Raw genomic sequence first — 11,940 nt, 5'->3', positions numbered from 1 at the left:
AGTTCCTCGTTTCTTTTCTTTATTTTCTTTGTAATTAGCGTAGCGGAAGAACGTCGTCTCTTCCAGTCACAGCGCTCATGGACACAGGAGCCTCCAGAGCCCCCCTTTCCCTTCCCTCAATCTCCCAAGGGCGTCAGCTTTGTCGCTCGTCGCCCGTCAACATTTTTCCACGTAGAGCCCCGGTGTAGCCACATGAACGGTGATTACTCACTCACATCAGTGTCGATCCCAATTCCAGGAGCGTCACAACATAGACCGTGACCTGAACTCACTCAGTTTCCACAACAGGTCTCCAGGTGATATCCAATGCACCGAGCCAGCCCGGGAACGGTGGTTCGTCCACACCCCGTATTGTATAGTGTGGCTGGATAACGTGTCTTAGTGTACTCTGTGAGTCTTGAAGGAGCTATGCTTCCCGAGTCTGGTGTTCAGGTAGTGAACAGCAGACTCGGGAAGCACATAACAGACATTTCCAAAAGAGAGAACACAAATCTCTTGAAGCTTTCTTTGGTCCTTCAGAACCCGCCCCTGCTCTTCTGGGGAAAAAGACGGAACTCTGCTTCTTCTTTCTTCCTCCTCCTCTCCTGTCTTGCTCTTTGTCTATTCTCCCTTTTACTGGATTCTTCGGGGTCAACGTTTCTTAACAAAGAAGGACGGCTGTACACCTCTTAGATCGCCCGCTCGCGCACACAGCTCCGATTAATATCCGATTTCCGGCAGGACACAGATCGCTCGCCCCTTCAATCGTCTTACTCCCTCTACTATAATAACTGAAATTTAATACGTGAATGAAACTCAAGCCATCACTTTCACAGGTTCAGATAGAAACAGTGTCAAAACGGATTGGGCACATGCCTTCCCTGATACCTACTCGCACGATTCCTTTTATTTTCCCTCATGCCTCAGTATTGACCTCCTTCTAGCTGGGACTGGAGGTCAGAGGAATACATTCGCTTTTCTCAGTCACCTAGTCACCAAACTGTACCTGATCTATTACACATCAGTTCCTTAAGGTCTTGAATGAAGTAGTTCCTGTTCACAGACCACCGAGGTGCATTAGATTTACTTCGTTCTATAGGAACGATTCTTGGACAGACATATATTCCCCCCAAGTTACATACGAGAACGAGGAGGCGTGGTGGATATACGAACACGACTTCTTCGGGTTAGAGTACAAACTCTGACACCTCTTCCTCCGTTCGCTAGTGAAACTACCCTCCCCCGAGAAACACGGGTTATACGTGTATAACTTTCTCTTTACATGAGTTATTCATTACAATATATGTCACTCGCTTCCCGTTCTTATCATAGACTTGCTTACCTTAGCTAGTTTGGGCACTCATGATATTGTCAGTGGTGTTTCTGAACTCTCTTGAGTAGCTAGATAAGATTTGTTGGCACCCGACGAGGTTATATTCCGGCTCCCGCGTAGTCGTACCATCCATCCGTAGAACTTCGAACCATCTCTCCCCGGTGAGTGGGTCTGTTTCGTGCTCAAAAATCCCTTGGACTTCATATTCTTTTTCTTCAATTGCCAGTTGGGAGCTTGATGCGCTTCTGAGTTCAGAGAGGTCCCCCAGCCATGGCTTTAAGGAGACGTGGAAGATCGGGTGCATTGACATTGAAGGCGAAAGCTTCAGCTTGTACGCCCGGTCACCTATTCTTTCCACAACTTTAAAGGGTCCCCGATCTCTCAATCCTAGAGCCTTCGATCAAGTGGACGTCGCCATTGGTAAATGGGAGATTTTCGACCGAACTCTGTCGTCGACTTTGAACTCTACTGGACGTCTCTCTGAGTTGCCGGATTTCTGTTGTCATCTTGGCCCTTTCTAACTCCACTCGAGCTCGTTGGAGAATTACTTCAGCCTGTAGAGGAAGGCTTGCTGAAGGCTCTGTCATGGGTAACCCATATTCCCGACAAACCGGTTTCTTCGGTATACACCCGTACAACATTTCGAAAGGTGAGGCTTTTGTACTGGATTGAATGGTACGATTGTACGCAAACACTAACATTGGGAGAACTTCTACCCACTTTTGTTCATTTCTCAGAATTGTACAGCGTAACATTTGCTCTATGGTTTGATTGGTTCGTTCGGCTGACTGTCGAAGTTCTGACCTAGGTGCCGTATTTCTGCGGCTCTGACTCCTCTTGCCTAACAGGGCCAGAACGACTGACACACGTTACTGAGGCCACTACACTACTATGAGGGTGCGGCCGAACCACCCTTCCTAGGCCTCCTAGGTAAGTTTGTCCCCACTCGACTAGCTGTGGTGGAAGCTGGTCACTCTAGTCCACAAAACTCGATGTTGATTCCCACTATTGCGGGTCTTTGGTCCGGAGGGATTGTTCTCTGACTCGGACCTATGCCCCAGGCACACACGGGTGAGTCGACAGTCTACCAGTGTCAGGTCAACCGACTTTTCACTCGGTCACCACGACTGTCTGTGCGGACAATGGAGTTAATGGAGGAGATCCTCCGGAGTCGGTTGGTCCACATGACTCAAACACGACACTTCGATCCGATGTAGGGACGATCCGACGGCTCACAGTCGTCGTTCCACGCCTGATCACGGATGTTGAGGGCCCCTTTACCATCACGCCGAGCTCCTGGACACACTCTCGCTTTAGCACACACGTAGCCCTGTGCAGTCGGACGGGTGCTGTGTCGCAAGGGCGTGCTGGGGGTTGTGTACCCCCCTGAACGACAACTACGGTCCCTCCTGTACGGAAAGATGCTTCATGTTTTCCTCTCCCGTGGAAGGTCAGATATGAACTTCCTATTTTTTCTGGCAACCCTTGGAGACAAGTTGGCTTGGCTTTTGCTGTTGCAGAGAAGATGGACGCTCCCCTCGTAGGCCCATCCGTCTCTCCCCAGATGCGGGAGGCGTGCCTCCCGCGCATGCCCTCGGAAACGCGCGCTTCTGTGTCGCGGATGGATGCCGCTGGAGAAGGAGAAAGAAGAATCACTCTCTTGTCTACCCTCGACCGACTAGAGTTCGTCTGAGCGGCACCGCCAAGTTTTGGCTGCCCTGGTCCGTTTCTCCTTATCTCGGCTAGAATATCTCATTGGTGTCCGAGCGGGCACGGGAAGTTTAGCAGTATCGGTCCAGGCAAGAAGATGCAATCTCCACCATCAGCACTCTCTTCTTCGGCAACCGGAGAGGCGACGGATGCAAGTCACCTGCTGTGACCAAGGTGCAGCCATGGCACAGGAAGGGGGCGCTAGTAGCGACCGTGCCTGCTGCTTTCCGACACAGCGCCGAGCAGACGCTGACGTTTCGGGAAAAGGATCTGCGTTCTGCCGGCCTCAAGAGGTTAGCGGCAACTTGTTGGAAGAGGGAGAAGTTTGTAGGCGAACAGACATTCGCGTGTGCGGGGTTGTTTTGGCTGCCAGGAAGCACAGTCGCAATCTCCTTTTTGCGGACCTCTACCCTTCTATACCGCCGGTGGAAATGCCCACCGCTGGTGTGCTGGTAGGAAGGAGGCAACTGGATTCTGACTGCAGTGGCCCAGCTAGATCGGGGGGACAGTTTGCGACGCATAGCGCACGTCACAACAGTCATACGGGACACGACCATTCAGTCCGACAGGCATTTCACGTGGTGAAGAATGGTCACGAGGGACATGCTGGAGAGGAGTGTGGCACCCAACAGGAACAGCTCTCAAAGAGTTGGCTCATTGACGAAAACACAATCCACGTTGCCGTTGCCGGATCATCGGTGGCGCAAGAACCTCTTCCGCCAGCGGAGCAGCGGCAAAAAGTTCAACTGATATTCGACTTCGCGCACTTCCGTGGATTCAGTCGACTGTGTGATAGCGCGGGGGAGCCAGCTTTTGATAACGCCCCAGACACGTCTGCCCCCAGTAGCCCACCGGCTTTCTTGACAAGATCCCTGGCGGGCTCAGTGGACCGCAGTCGCAGCCCACCTCCGTCACTCGCTACAATCTTCAAGGAACTGTGCGCGCTCTTGGCTCATCGGGGGAGCTACATCAGCGTGCTGGGCAATCCTGCAAGGACGCGCTCCGGAGAGCTCTCATTATCTGTTAGTATCGTCACGGGTTTTCGGGTGAGCACAGGGGGGAGCTACGAGCATGGCCTGGTAGTAGATTTTGCCGGACACAGTCTGGTTCGGGAGACCGCCGAACTATCTTCGATGGCGCTCAGGCGACTATCCCTTCTTGCCAAGCGGGGCCCTGCACACTCCGCTAAGCTATAATCGGCCCTGACGATTGGTCAGAGTTGGCACACAACGTAACACTACAGCTTGTTCCCGGGACAACACGAACGGACCCGGTCACTGCGGAGAGGCTTCTGAGGAGTTCCTGTCCGCCAACACCGCACATTTTGTCGCTTGCATGTAAGCGGCCTCGGGAAGTCCTCGAGGGCAGGGCTGTCCAGCTAGCAACAAAGTGGCGACGGTCGGGGTTCTAGCTCAGCGGGATTGAGGAAGAAGACTTGCGTGCTGTGTGATGAGGCTTCAGGCACCGCCAGCTTTCGAGGCGCTGTCCCGTCTTTGTAAAGTTGTTCACGACCGCCTGTTGTCACCGGAAATACTTGCGATGTCGACGCGAGTAGAAGGCGCAGCAGAAGGACCTGTATCGGAAGAGGAATGGGCGTTTGTGGAAAAGCTACTTGAAGCGTCACCCACCGAGCGCCGGAGGATGCTCAAGCGGCTGTGTTGCCGGTTAACGGGCCGCCGGGAAGAGAGAATGAGGCCGCCCAGCTTCAAACGGAAAGAACTGGCCATCTTGGAATCTGTAAGGGCTGATGTCGACCAAGCACTGGTCTGGGTATCACGGGTGGGGCTGACTGCTAAGTGGGCGTCGGCATGGTTCTGAGAGCTTGTGCGTTGAAAGCTCCGGGTGGACCGGCGTTGGCTCAACATTCGATGAATGGACATGGACAGCGGCCTAGGTCTGCTGCACGTCCGCCACGGCAAAACATGCCAGTGCGTGTGGGAGTGTCCACTAAGAAAGTGTAGCTCGAGCAGACAGTTTGCGTTCCGACAACCTGTGCAAAGAACATGTTCCTTCCGGATGGAAGGCCGTAGCGGCACTCTCAGGTATTTTCGTGCCTGTCTGCTGCTACGTCTGCGGACTTCGCAGACGCAATCGCTTCGGTCCAGGTGGCCGATCCACGAAATCGGCATCCGTTCCATCACCAGCGAAGAGGCGACAGACTCGCCGGCTAGATCGATTTTTCGTGGTGCGGGTGAAAACCGGGAGCACTACATGAAGTACAAGAAACTCCCACAAATCCAGTGGATGGTCGCTCAAGTTCGAGAGGTCTATGCGCAGCTCGTGGCAGCTTCTCCGGAGGGTAGGCTGAAGAACAGGTTTGTCCGCGACCGCAGCGGGGCCTGCGTACGCGAGCACTTCCCGGACCGCCACGCGACCCCGCGGTCACTGGGCCTTTCTACGGTTCTCTGACCCCAAGTCCACACGCAGATCCTTCCGGGAGGGGTACCTAAAGGCTCCCTTCGATTATTATGCCACCATAATATTCTTGTCTGCATGGAAGTACCTCTGCCATGACTGCCTTTGGCGGCCGCTCCTTTTGTTTTCCTTATCCCTCCCGCTACAAATATTGAGGCGACGGACTAACCACCACGCAAGTGCTCCGAACGGTTCTCCCGTACCGGGATGCAGGGGCAATGAAGTCTGTCGTGGGCGTGTTTGGCACTCGCGCTGCAGGCCGGCAGGTTATCTCCCGGGGAACGGCGCTGAACGACCGGGCTCCCATACGGTGCATCGATGTCGGGGGAGGCCGAGGTGATCTTGCCTTTGCGCTGGCGAGCACGTTTCCACGTCTCCATGTAACTGTTGTGGACGTCAAGGAGTCATCTCTCGACGCGGCCCGACAGCGAGCAGCCCAGCTGAATCTCCGAAACATTGATTTTGTCCATTGCGACTTCAGTAGTTACAGCGTCAGGTAGGCCAGGGAGATTGTCTGGCTCCGGAACCCGTCGCTGCGAAGCGTGCCTGAAGTGCCGAGCCCTGGAGCAGCGCCTGGGAGCTTTTTTGAAACGGGGTGGCTTGGTAAAAGCGCCATGACTGAGCTACAGCACACGGGATCTGTTCTACAAGCAGCTGTGCAAACAGAGGTTTCATGGTGAAAGTCTGTTAAGAGTCGAGACCGACTTACAGCGCTCACAGCGCTTCGGCTTTACGCGGTGAAACGGTATACCTGGACCTGCGTTGGAAGTTGCGATCTGTCTGCTGTGAGTGCAGCCCGGACGTCTCCATCCTAGTAGGCTTGCATGCCTGTGGCGGCCTGGCGGATTGCATTCTATCCCGAGCTGCAGCGCTCGGTGTGAGCTTCATCGTCAGCACTTGTTGCTTTGCGAAGCACCCAGATTTGCGAGCAGCTTTTCTTCTAAACGACACACAAGAGTCAAGGGGCGAACTCCAGGTGGGACTAGGGGGCCAAGAAGGTGCTTCAAAGTCAAGCGGGTTGCACGGGACTCAGGGCACCTACGAGGAGTCGGCTTCCACAGATTCCGGCGAAGCTGTTCCAGACACAATGGAGATATACCATGGGGCCTTGCCTGACACGCTACGAATATTGTGCCGGTAAGGAGCCGCGTCCGTGTCGCTGTTCACCTTCCCAACAAATAGGCGATCAGGAAAACTTTGTGCAGGTTCGTCGTTAGGTAGGTCCCAAACTAGTTTTGTGTCCGGCTCAACTTGCAAGCAGAAGTCGTCAAAAGCGTGACGAATAGATGTCCTAGCTCGTTCGCCACGTAGTCAGCTGCGTAACTGCCCAGACACGTTTGAAAGCCGTCACGGTGGTTGTGGCCACGTGCTGTCCAACTACCATCCAGATTAGCCGAAAGCGACGACAGGTCCGTGGGGCTCCCTGCCATGCATGCCGTAAATGCCTGGAGACTGAGCTGCGTCGAGCGTCTTGCGGGATCGGTGTCACGTCCTTCTTCGCCTCCTACTCCGCAACGACCGCAGGTGTACAAGAAGTTGTCTATCAAAGCGTTCCCGAAGGAATACTCATTAAAGAATTTGGTTCTTGTCGGGACAGCCAGCGACCTGACGACGCCTTCTTGGTAACGAGCCTCTCGAGAAGTATTTATACGCTTCTTTAGACCACAGTCTAAGAGTATTGCGCCAGCGTCTTGTTTTCGGTGTGATAAGTGATACAGTCGGGGCATCGTAGTTGAGAAGCAAGTGCTGCATGGGAGTGTCTGCGGGTCGTCACTCCCGCCACTGTGACACCAGGGAGACGGTTTACTTCACTGTTAGCTTGGCATCAAACTCAAATGAGGTATCGAACAACCTCGCCCCGCACGGATGCATATTCGCACACGCGGGCGCAACGCGAAACAGAAAAAGCGATACATCTGGGCAGCGGGTACATGGAGCTGCGATTCGCAGGCGCAAATCCCCTCTTCATTTAGATGAGAGATACTTACACAGCCCAGACTGGTAGTATTCCTTGAAAGCCTCTTGAACCATGCTATCGTCTAGCTTTACGTCCTGAAGGCTGTAGAGGTGCTTAGTCAGCTTGTCTCGGTGCTTCCGGTTTTCGTTGCAGAAGTTCACAATGCCCGCTTGCGCAGCAATGGTGAGCGGAATGTCAAAGTATCTGTATATTGTCTTCACCACCGCGACGGGATTATTAACCAAGTCCTGATATTGCACATCGATGAACCGCGAGGCCAACTCCGGATGGGAGTTGCGGAATGCCAGAGCGCGGTTGATCATTGTGCTCATTGCCCTGAGTTCTTCGCGGCCTAAGGCGGCCGGGTCCACGTTGTCCATCAACGACTGCTGAGCGTGCTTCACAAGACTCGCCCAGCTTCCCATTGTCTCCTTTGGATCTCTGGGGGCATGGCAGAAACGAACAGGACTATTATGACTTCGCACAGGAACGGAGTCTGCGGCCACTCAACGGGCGAGCTCCGGCAACGCAAGCTCGTACACACGGCGTGTCCGAACTCTTCTCAGAATGGTCTGCCTCCGGACGAGACCCTACCCGCGGGGAGATCTACTGTTCCTTCGAGCTACACGGGCCCGAGGAGCTAGGCTGACATGCCAACACCGGGACATGTTTAGTCGGCTTCACATACCTGTGCATAAAGATAATTTTCGCATCAGGGTAAGTCTCAAAGAGAGCGTCGAGCGTGAAGAGGTGGAAGGGCATTTTCAACAGCCAGCGCTTCGCCGGCCGCTGCCACTGCAGGTGCTGCAAAAACCGCTTGTGGAATGCATAGCCTTTACGCGTCTCCTTGAAGTTGTCGACAGCGAGCCACTTCCGGTAGGAAGGCACCGAGAATTCCGTGCAAATTGAGTAGCACCGGCCACAGTGCTCGAAAATCACGAAGTCCTCCTCTGGCAACTCGGCACGCTGGGCGTGGATAGCCATCCACTCCTCAGACAAACCCAGCTGGCTGTCCAAAACCTCTTGCGCGAACGGGATTCGAGGATCCTGCGGCACAGCAACACCCCCCCAGGCAATGAAGTTACCGTTGAGCACGCTGTGCTGCAGCCTGCACTTCGCACGCTTTGCTGCCTCGCGGCTGTTTCATCCCGTCACTGTTACTGTACGCCGCGCCGCTATTCTGCTGCGCCTAGCTTTTCCGCCTCGGTCCTACATAGTCCTAAATAGAACCTCTGAGGCCAATGGCCTGTATGAGAGGCTCTAGAACCACCTACCGTCTTCCAAGATTCATCAGTATTCGGCAACCCCTTCGGCCTATAGTCCCCCTTCGGCCCGTATGGCGCAATCATTTCACAGTAGCGAAGAGTACGGTTGCTGAAGTCTTTGGCAAGAAGGTTCTGTAGGAAGGTCGTGCCCGTCCGGTTCAGTCCCACGATGATCAAGGGAGACTGCACAGGATGCTGTTCAATCTCCGGACATTTGGAGTGGGCGTCTTCGAGGTACATGATATTCATGAAGTAATGGCGGACTGTACGATAGACTGCGAGCTGTCCTCCGAATAGCAGGTCGCACTCCCTCCTGGCCGACTCTTGTAAGACCTTCCATGGCTCTAGGAAAAAGCCTTCGTCGGGACCCACAGACTGAAGACCGCAAGTGCGTCGGGCGTCTGCTAGACCGGCTTCGGGGTCGAGGATGATCGACTTGGAGTTCTTCGGGAAGAAGCCCATGCGTACACTGCAACAGCAACAGAGTAAAACACCCGTCACTCCAACGCGACTTTGTTTCTGCACCTTCATCCTTGTAGCGGCAGTCGCGCCAGCGCAGCTCTGTCCAGTTTGCAAGTCGTCCCGTGACAACTCTGCCACCCTCGGGGCAGCGTCTCTCGCAAGCGGACTTCTGTCGTTACCTGTAGAGGACAGAGTTCTTGAAAACTTCCCGAAGTGGCGGCCACTTCATATGTGGCAAGTCCTCAAAGATATGCGAATTCGAGATGGGGAACGACTCGGTGCGTTCGTCAGGGTCAAACCAATACTTGCGCCAATGCTGCATGAGTGGTACGAACTTGAATACGGGTGACTCGGGCCCTCGCTTCTTGATAGCTTCTAAAAACACCTCAACCTTGACACCCTTGTAGCTGATGCCGAGTTCCCGGCTCCACTGCTCCAAGTCCGCCCTGTTTTGTGGAATGGACACAGCACAAAGAGTGTGACCAGGGCTGTGAGCTTTGTCACAGGTGTCGGGTACACTGGTGTGTTTACAAGCTCCGATACAGGAAAGACCAGCTCACCTCAGCACCACGCGTGGGTCGAACAGATGGTAGACCCAGTTTTTGGGCTTCTCCAGGAAAGACGCTTGAACCTAGACGCACATCGGAGAGCAAGAATAGACGTCGAAGACGCTGGAAGCCACCTTTCCTTCCCGTACGAGCCAGCGTTACACGGGTTGCTATGTTGACATCAGTACTCGGCTGGCCAGTCCCAGCACTGGGCCTTCACGGGAAACACACACTGGGTCTATGAAGTGTGTTAACGCTTGCCCAATGCTTTCTTGTGATCGTCGGGGTACGCACGACCAAGTGCGTTTAAGAGAGAGACAGCAGTTTTTGATGTCAGCACTTGCGGGCACAATATCGCTTGGAACCTCGCTAGGCACCACAGACTTGGCTCCGCTCGCAACTCGGCTCAACACAGTTGCAGTCCAAGCTCTGGGTGCGTACCAACATATCGCAGATAGTGTCGACAGGCGTGAGGGGCGCCGTTGCCGCTCCAACAGGGAAAATGCCCTCCTGGATCGATGCTATCATGAGGGCCGTAGCGTAGTCCGTCTTGTTCGTGTACCCGGTCTTGTACGCAATATAGGTATTCGGTAAGCGATAGATGGCCACCGGTAGTCCGCGTTTCCTCGCTCCCTCAAGCACGCGCTCCGCAGCCCACTTGGACCAAGGGTATCCCTGTCGAGATGGAAGGTAGAAATTCTCCATCTGTCGAACATCCGGAGTGGAGTCTTCCGTGATAGTCTGTGTGCTGAAGCTGCCAGCAAACATGGCGAAAAACGCGGGAAACTGACCCAGTGTAGACGCGAAATGCAGCGGCTTTATTCTGTAAGTCGTGCACAGTTCGATAACCGTTTTCACGCTAAGAACGTTTGTGGCCCTTAGCCGGCCGTAGTTACTTAGCAAGTTGACGTCTCCGCCAGTGTGGTACACAATGTCAACGCTCCTTGCCAGTTCCTCGAACTCCTGCGAACTGAGCCCCAATGAAGGTTGTGTGAAGTCTCCAGGTATGGCGGTGATGCGCGCGGCGAAGCTGTCTTGCCAGCACTTCGCTTCCTTGCAGGCCTCCTGTATACGCGAGAGGGCGTGGTCCGGGTCTCGTGCTCTCACCAAGCAGTACACATGTAGGTCAGGCCGCTGCCCCCACTGCAGGAGCGCCGCCAGCTGCACGCGACCGACAAATCCTGTGACACCCGTGAGCAACACTTTTTTGACTTTTGCCGGTGGGGTTGCAGGCCTGAGAGTGCTGATGTCGAAGTCAAGTGAAGAAAGTAACGCATCTACATCTTCGGCAGGGTGTGGCACCCGGGGTTTGGGATGCGCAGAAGGAGCTGGGGCAGCAGCTTGCACTTCGCCTGCACTTCCGCGTTTGACTTGATTGCGCAGGTCGTCCCACGCAACATGCAGGCGTTCAAAGTCGCCGTTGTCTTCTACACCCATGTCTTCGAGGGCTGTTACAATGTCTTCCTCCAAAGCCATGCGATGAAGCGTTCCATACTCTGAAGCGAATGAGTCTACATAGAGGGCAAAACGCTCAGCCGGCTCCAGAACGCTCATCAGCCATTGGTCTATGGTAGCATCTAGCCCGGGCAAACTCAGGTTCTCTCCGGAGCGCCCGGGACCACTGGCTGAAGTATCCGTGGCGCGTCCCGCGGCTTTGTCCTGAATGTACTGGGAGATCGAGGAGATCGACGGATTCTCAAAGAGAAGGTTCTGAGGCAGCTTGATACCAACCTTGTCTGCGACAGAGTTGCGGAACTCTACGGCTCCCAAGGAGTCGAGCCCAAGGTCCATGAGTGGAGTGTCGTAGCCAGGCTTCTCACTCGATCCGGATACCGACTGAGCGAGGGAGGCGATCAAGTCCATCAAAGCTTCCTTGCTGATTGTGGCGAGGTTAACAGTTGCCTCCGACGCGCTAGCTCCAGCCATCGGCACCAGCGCAAAGAATGACGGCGTCTCGAATGCGTAACGCCGCAGAAATTTACGCCATTGCAGAGACTGCGCCCCTACCACTGCGACCTGTGGGTGTACCAGCACGTCACCGATAACTCGGAGACCGAGCTCGTTACTAATGCCTCGCATTCCCACTTTGTCGAGATGCTGGTGGAGCTGTGCAGCCATACCCTGCTCAACCCATGGGCCCCACTGGATGCTCTGCCCGCACAGTCCCTGTGCACGACGATACTCAGCAAGTGCATCCAAGCACGCATTCGCCGCAGAATAGTTCGCCTGTCCAAAGTTCCCTAGCAAGGCAGCCACTGAGGAGAACATCAC

At 54.5% G+C, this 11,940-nt stretch overlaps 2 protein-coding genes across 2 annotated transcripts; one reads left to right on the top strand and one right to left on the bottom strand.

The window, feature by feature from the left end:
* The first annotated feature begins 2,830 nt into the window (after positions 1-2,830).
* CSUI_008541 (methyltransferase domain-containing protein) lies at positions 2,831-7,236 on the top strand. The gene is made up of 6 exons (XM_068068670.1): positions 2,831-4,068; positions 4,484-4,759; positions 5,108-5,321; positions 5,696-5,933; positions 6,233-6,574; positions 6,826-7,236. Exons 1-6 carry the CDS (start codon positions 3,172-3,174, stop codon positions 7,061-7,063), a joined length of 2,205 nt encoding a protein of 734 aa, XP_067919356.1. The 5' UTR covers positions 2,831-3,171; the 3' UTR covers positions 7,064-7,236.
* On the bottom strand, positions 7,188-11,912 carry CSUI_008540 (type i fatty acid synthase). Its single transcript, XM_068068669.1, has 6 exons — positions 10,111-11,912; positions 9,682-9,752; positions 9,301-9,567; positions 8,669-9,128; positions 8,083-8,441; positions 7,188-7,835 (listed from the first exon to the last, which is right to left on the bottom strand). The coding sequence occupies exons 1-6, from the start codon at positions 11,785-11,787 to the stop codon at positions 7,403-7,405; spliced, it is 3,267 nt and encodes a 1,088-aa protein (XP_067919355.1). The 5' UTR covers positions 11,788-11,912; the 3' UTR covers positions 7,188-7,402.
* Between the last annotated feature and the right edge of the window lie 28 nt (positions 11,913-11,940).

Source organism: Cystoisospora suis (assembly GCF_002600585.1).
Source record: "Cystoisospora suis strain Wien I chromosome Unknown contig_4814, whole genome shotgun sequence".
Taxonomy (NCBI): Eukaryota; Apicomplexa; class Conoidasida; order Eucoccidiorida; family Sarcocystidae; genus Cystoisospora; species Cystoisospora suis.
Note: the sequence above shows the minus strand (reverse complement) of the source record. Positions and strands in the feature narration are given on the sequence as shown.

What these genes read in the sequence shown, in the direction of transcription:
- CSUI_008541 (XM_068068670.1), top strand. Translation starts at nt 3,172, where the DNA reads ATGCAAGTCACCTGCTGTGACCAAGGTGCAGCCATGGCACAGGAAGGG. An exon ending in CGTGGCAGCTTCTCCGGAGG is followed by an intron (nt 5,322 to 5,695) that starts GTAGGCTGAAGA and finishes CTCGCGCTGCAG; the next exon opens with GCCGGCAGGTTATCTCCCGG. An exon ending in TTCAGTAGTTACAGCGTCAG is followed by an intron (nt 5,934 to 6,232) that starts GTAGGCCAGGGA and finishes CTGTGAGTGCAG; the next exon opens with CCCGGACGTCTCCATCCTAG.
- CSUI_008540 (XM_068068669.1), bottom strand. Translation starts at nt 11,787, where the DNA reads ATGGCTGCACAGCTCCACCAGCATCTCGACAAAGTGGGAATGCGAGGC. An exon ending in ACACTATCTGCGATATGTTG is followed by an intron (nt 9,753 to 10,110) that starts GTACGCACCCAG and finishes ATGTGCGTCTAG; the next exon opens with GTTCAAGCGTCTTTCCTGGA. An exon ending in CTGATGAATCTTGGAAGACG is followed by an intron (nt 8,442 to 8,668) that starts GTAGGTGGTTCT and finishes GCTGTGCCGCAG; the next exon opens with GATCCTCGAATCCCGTTCGC.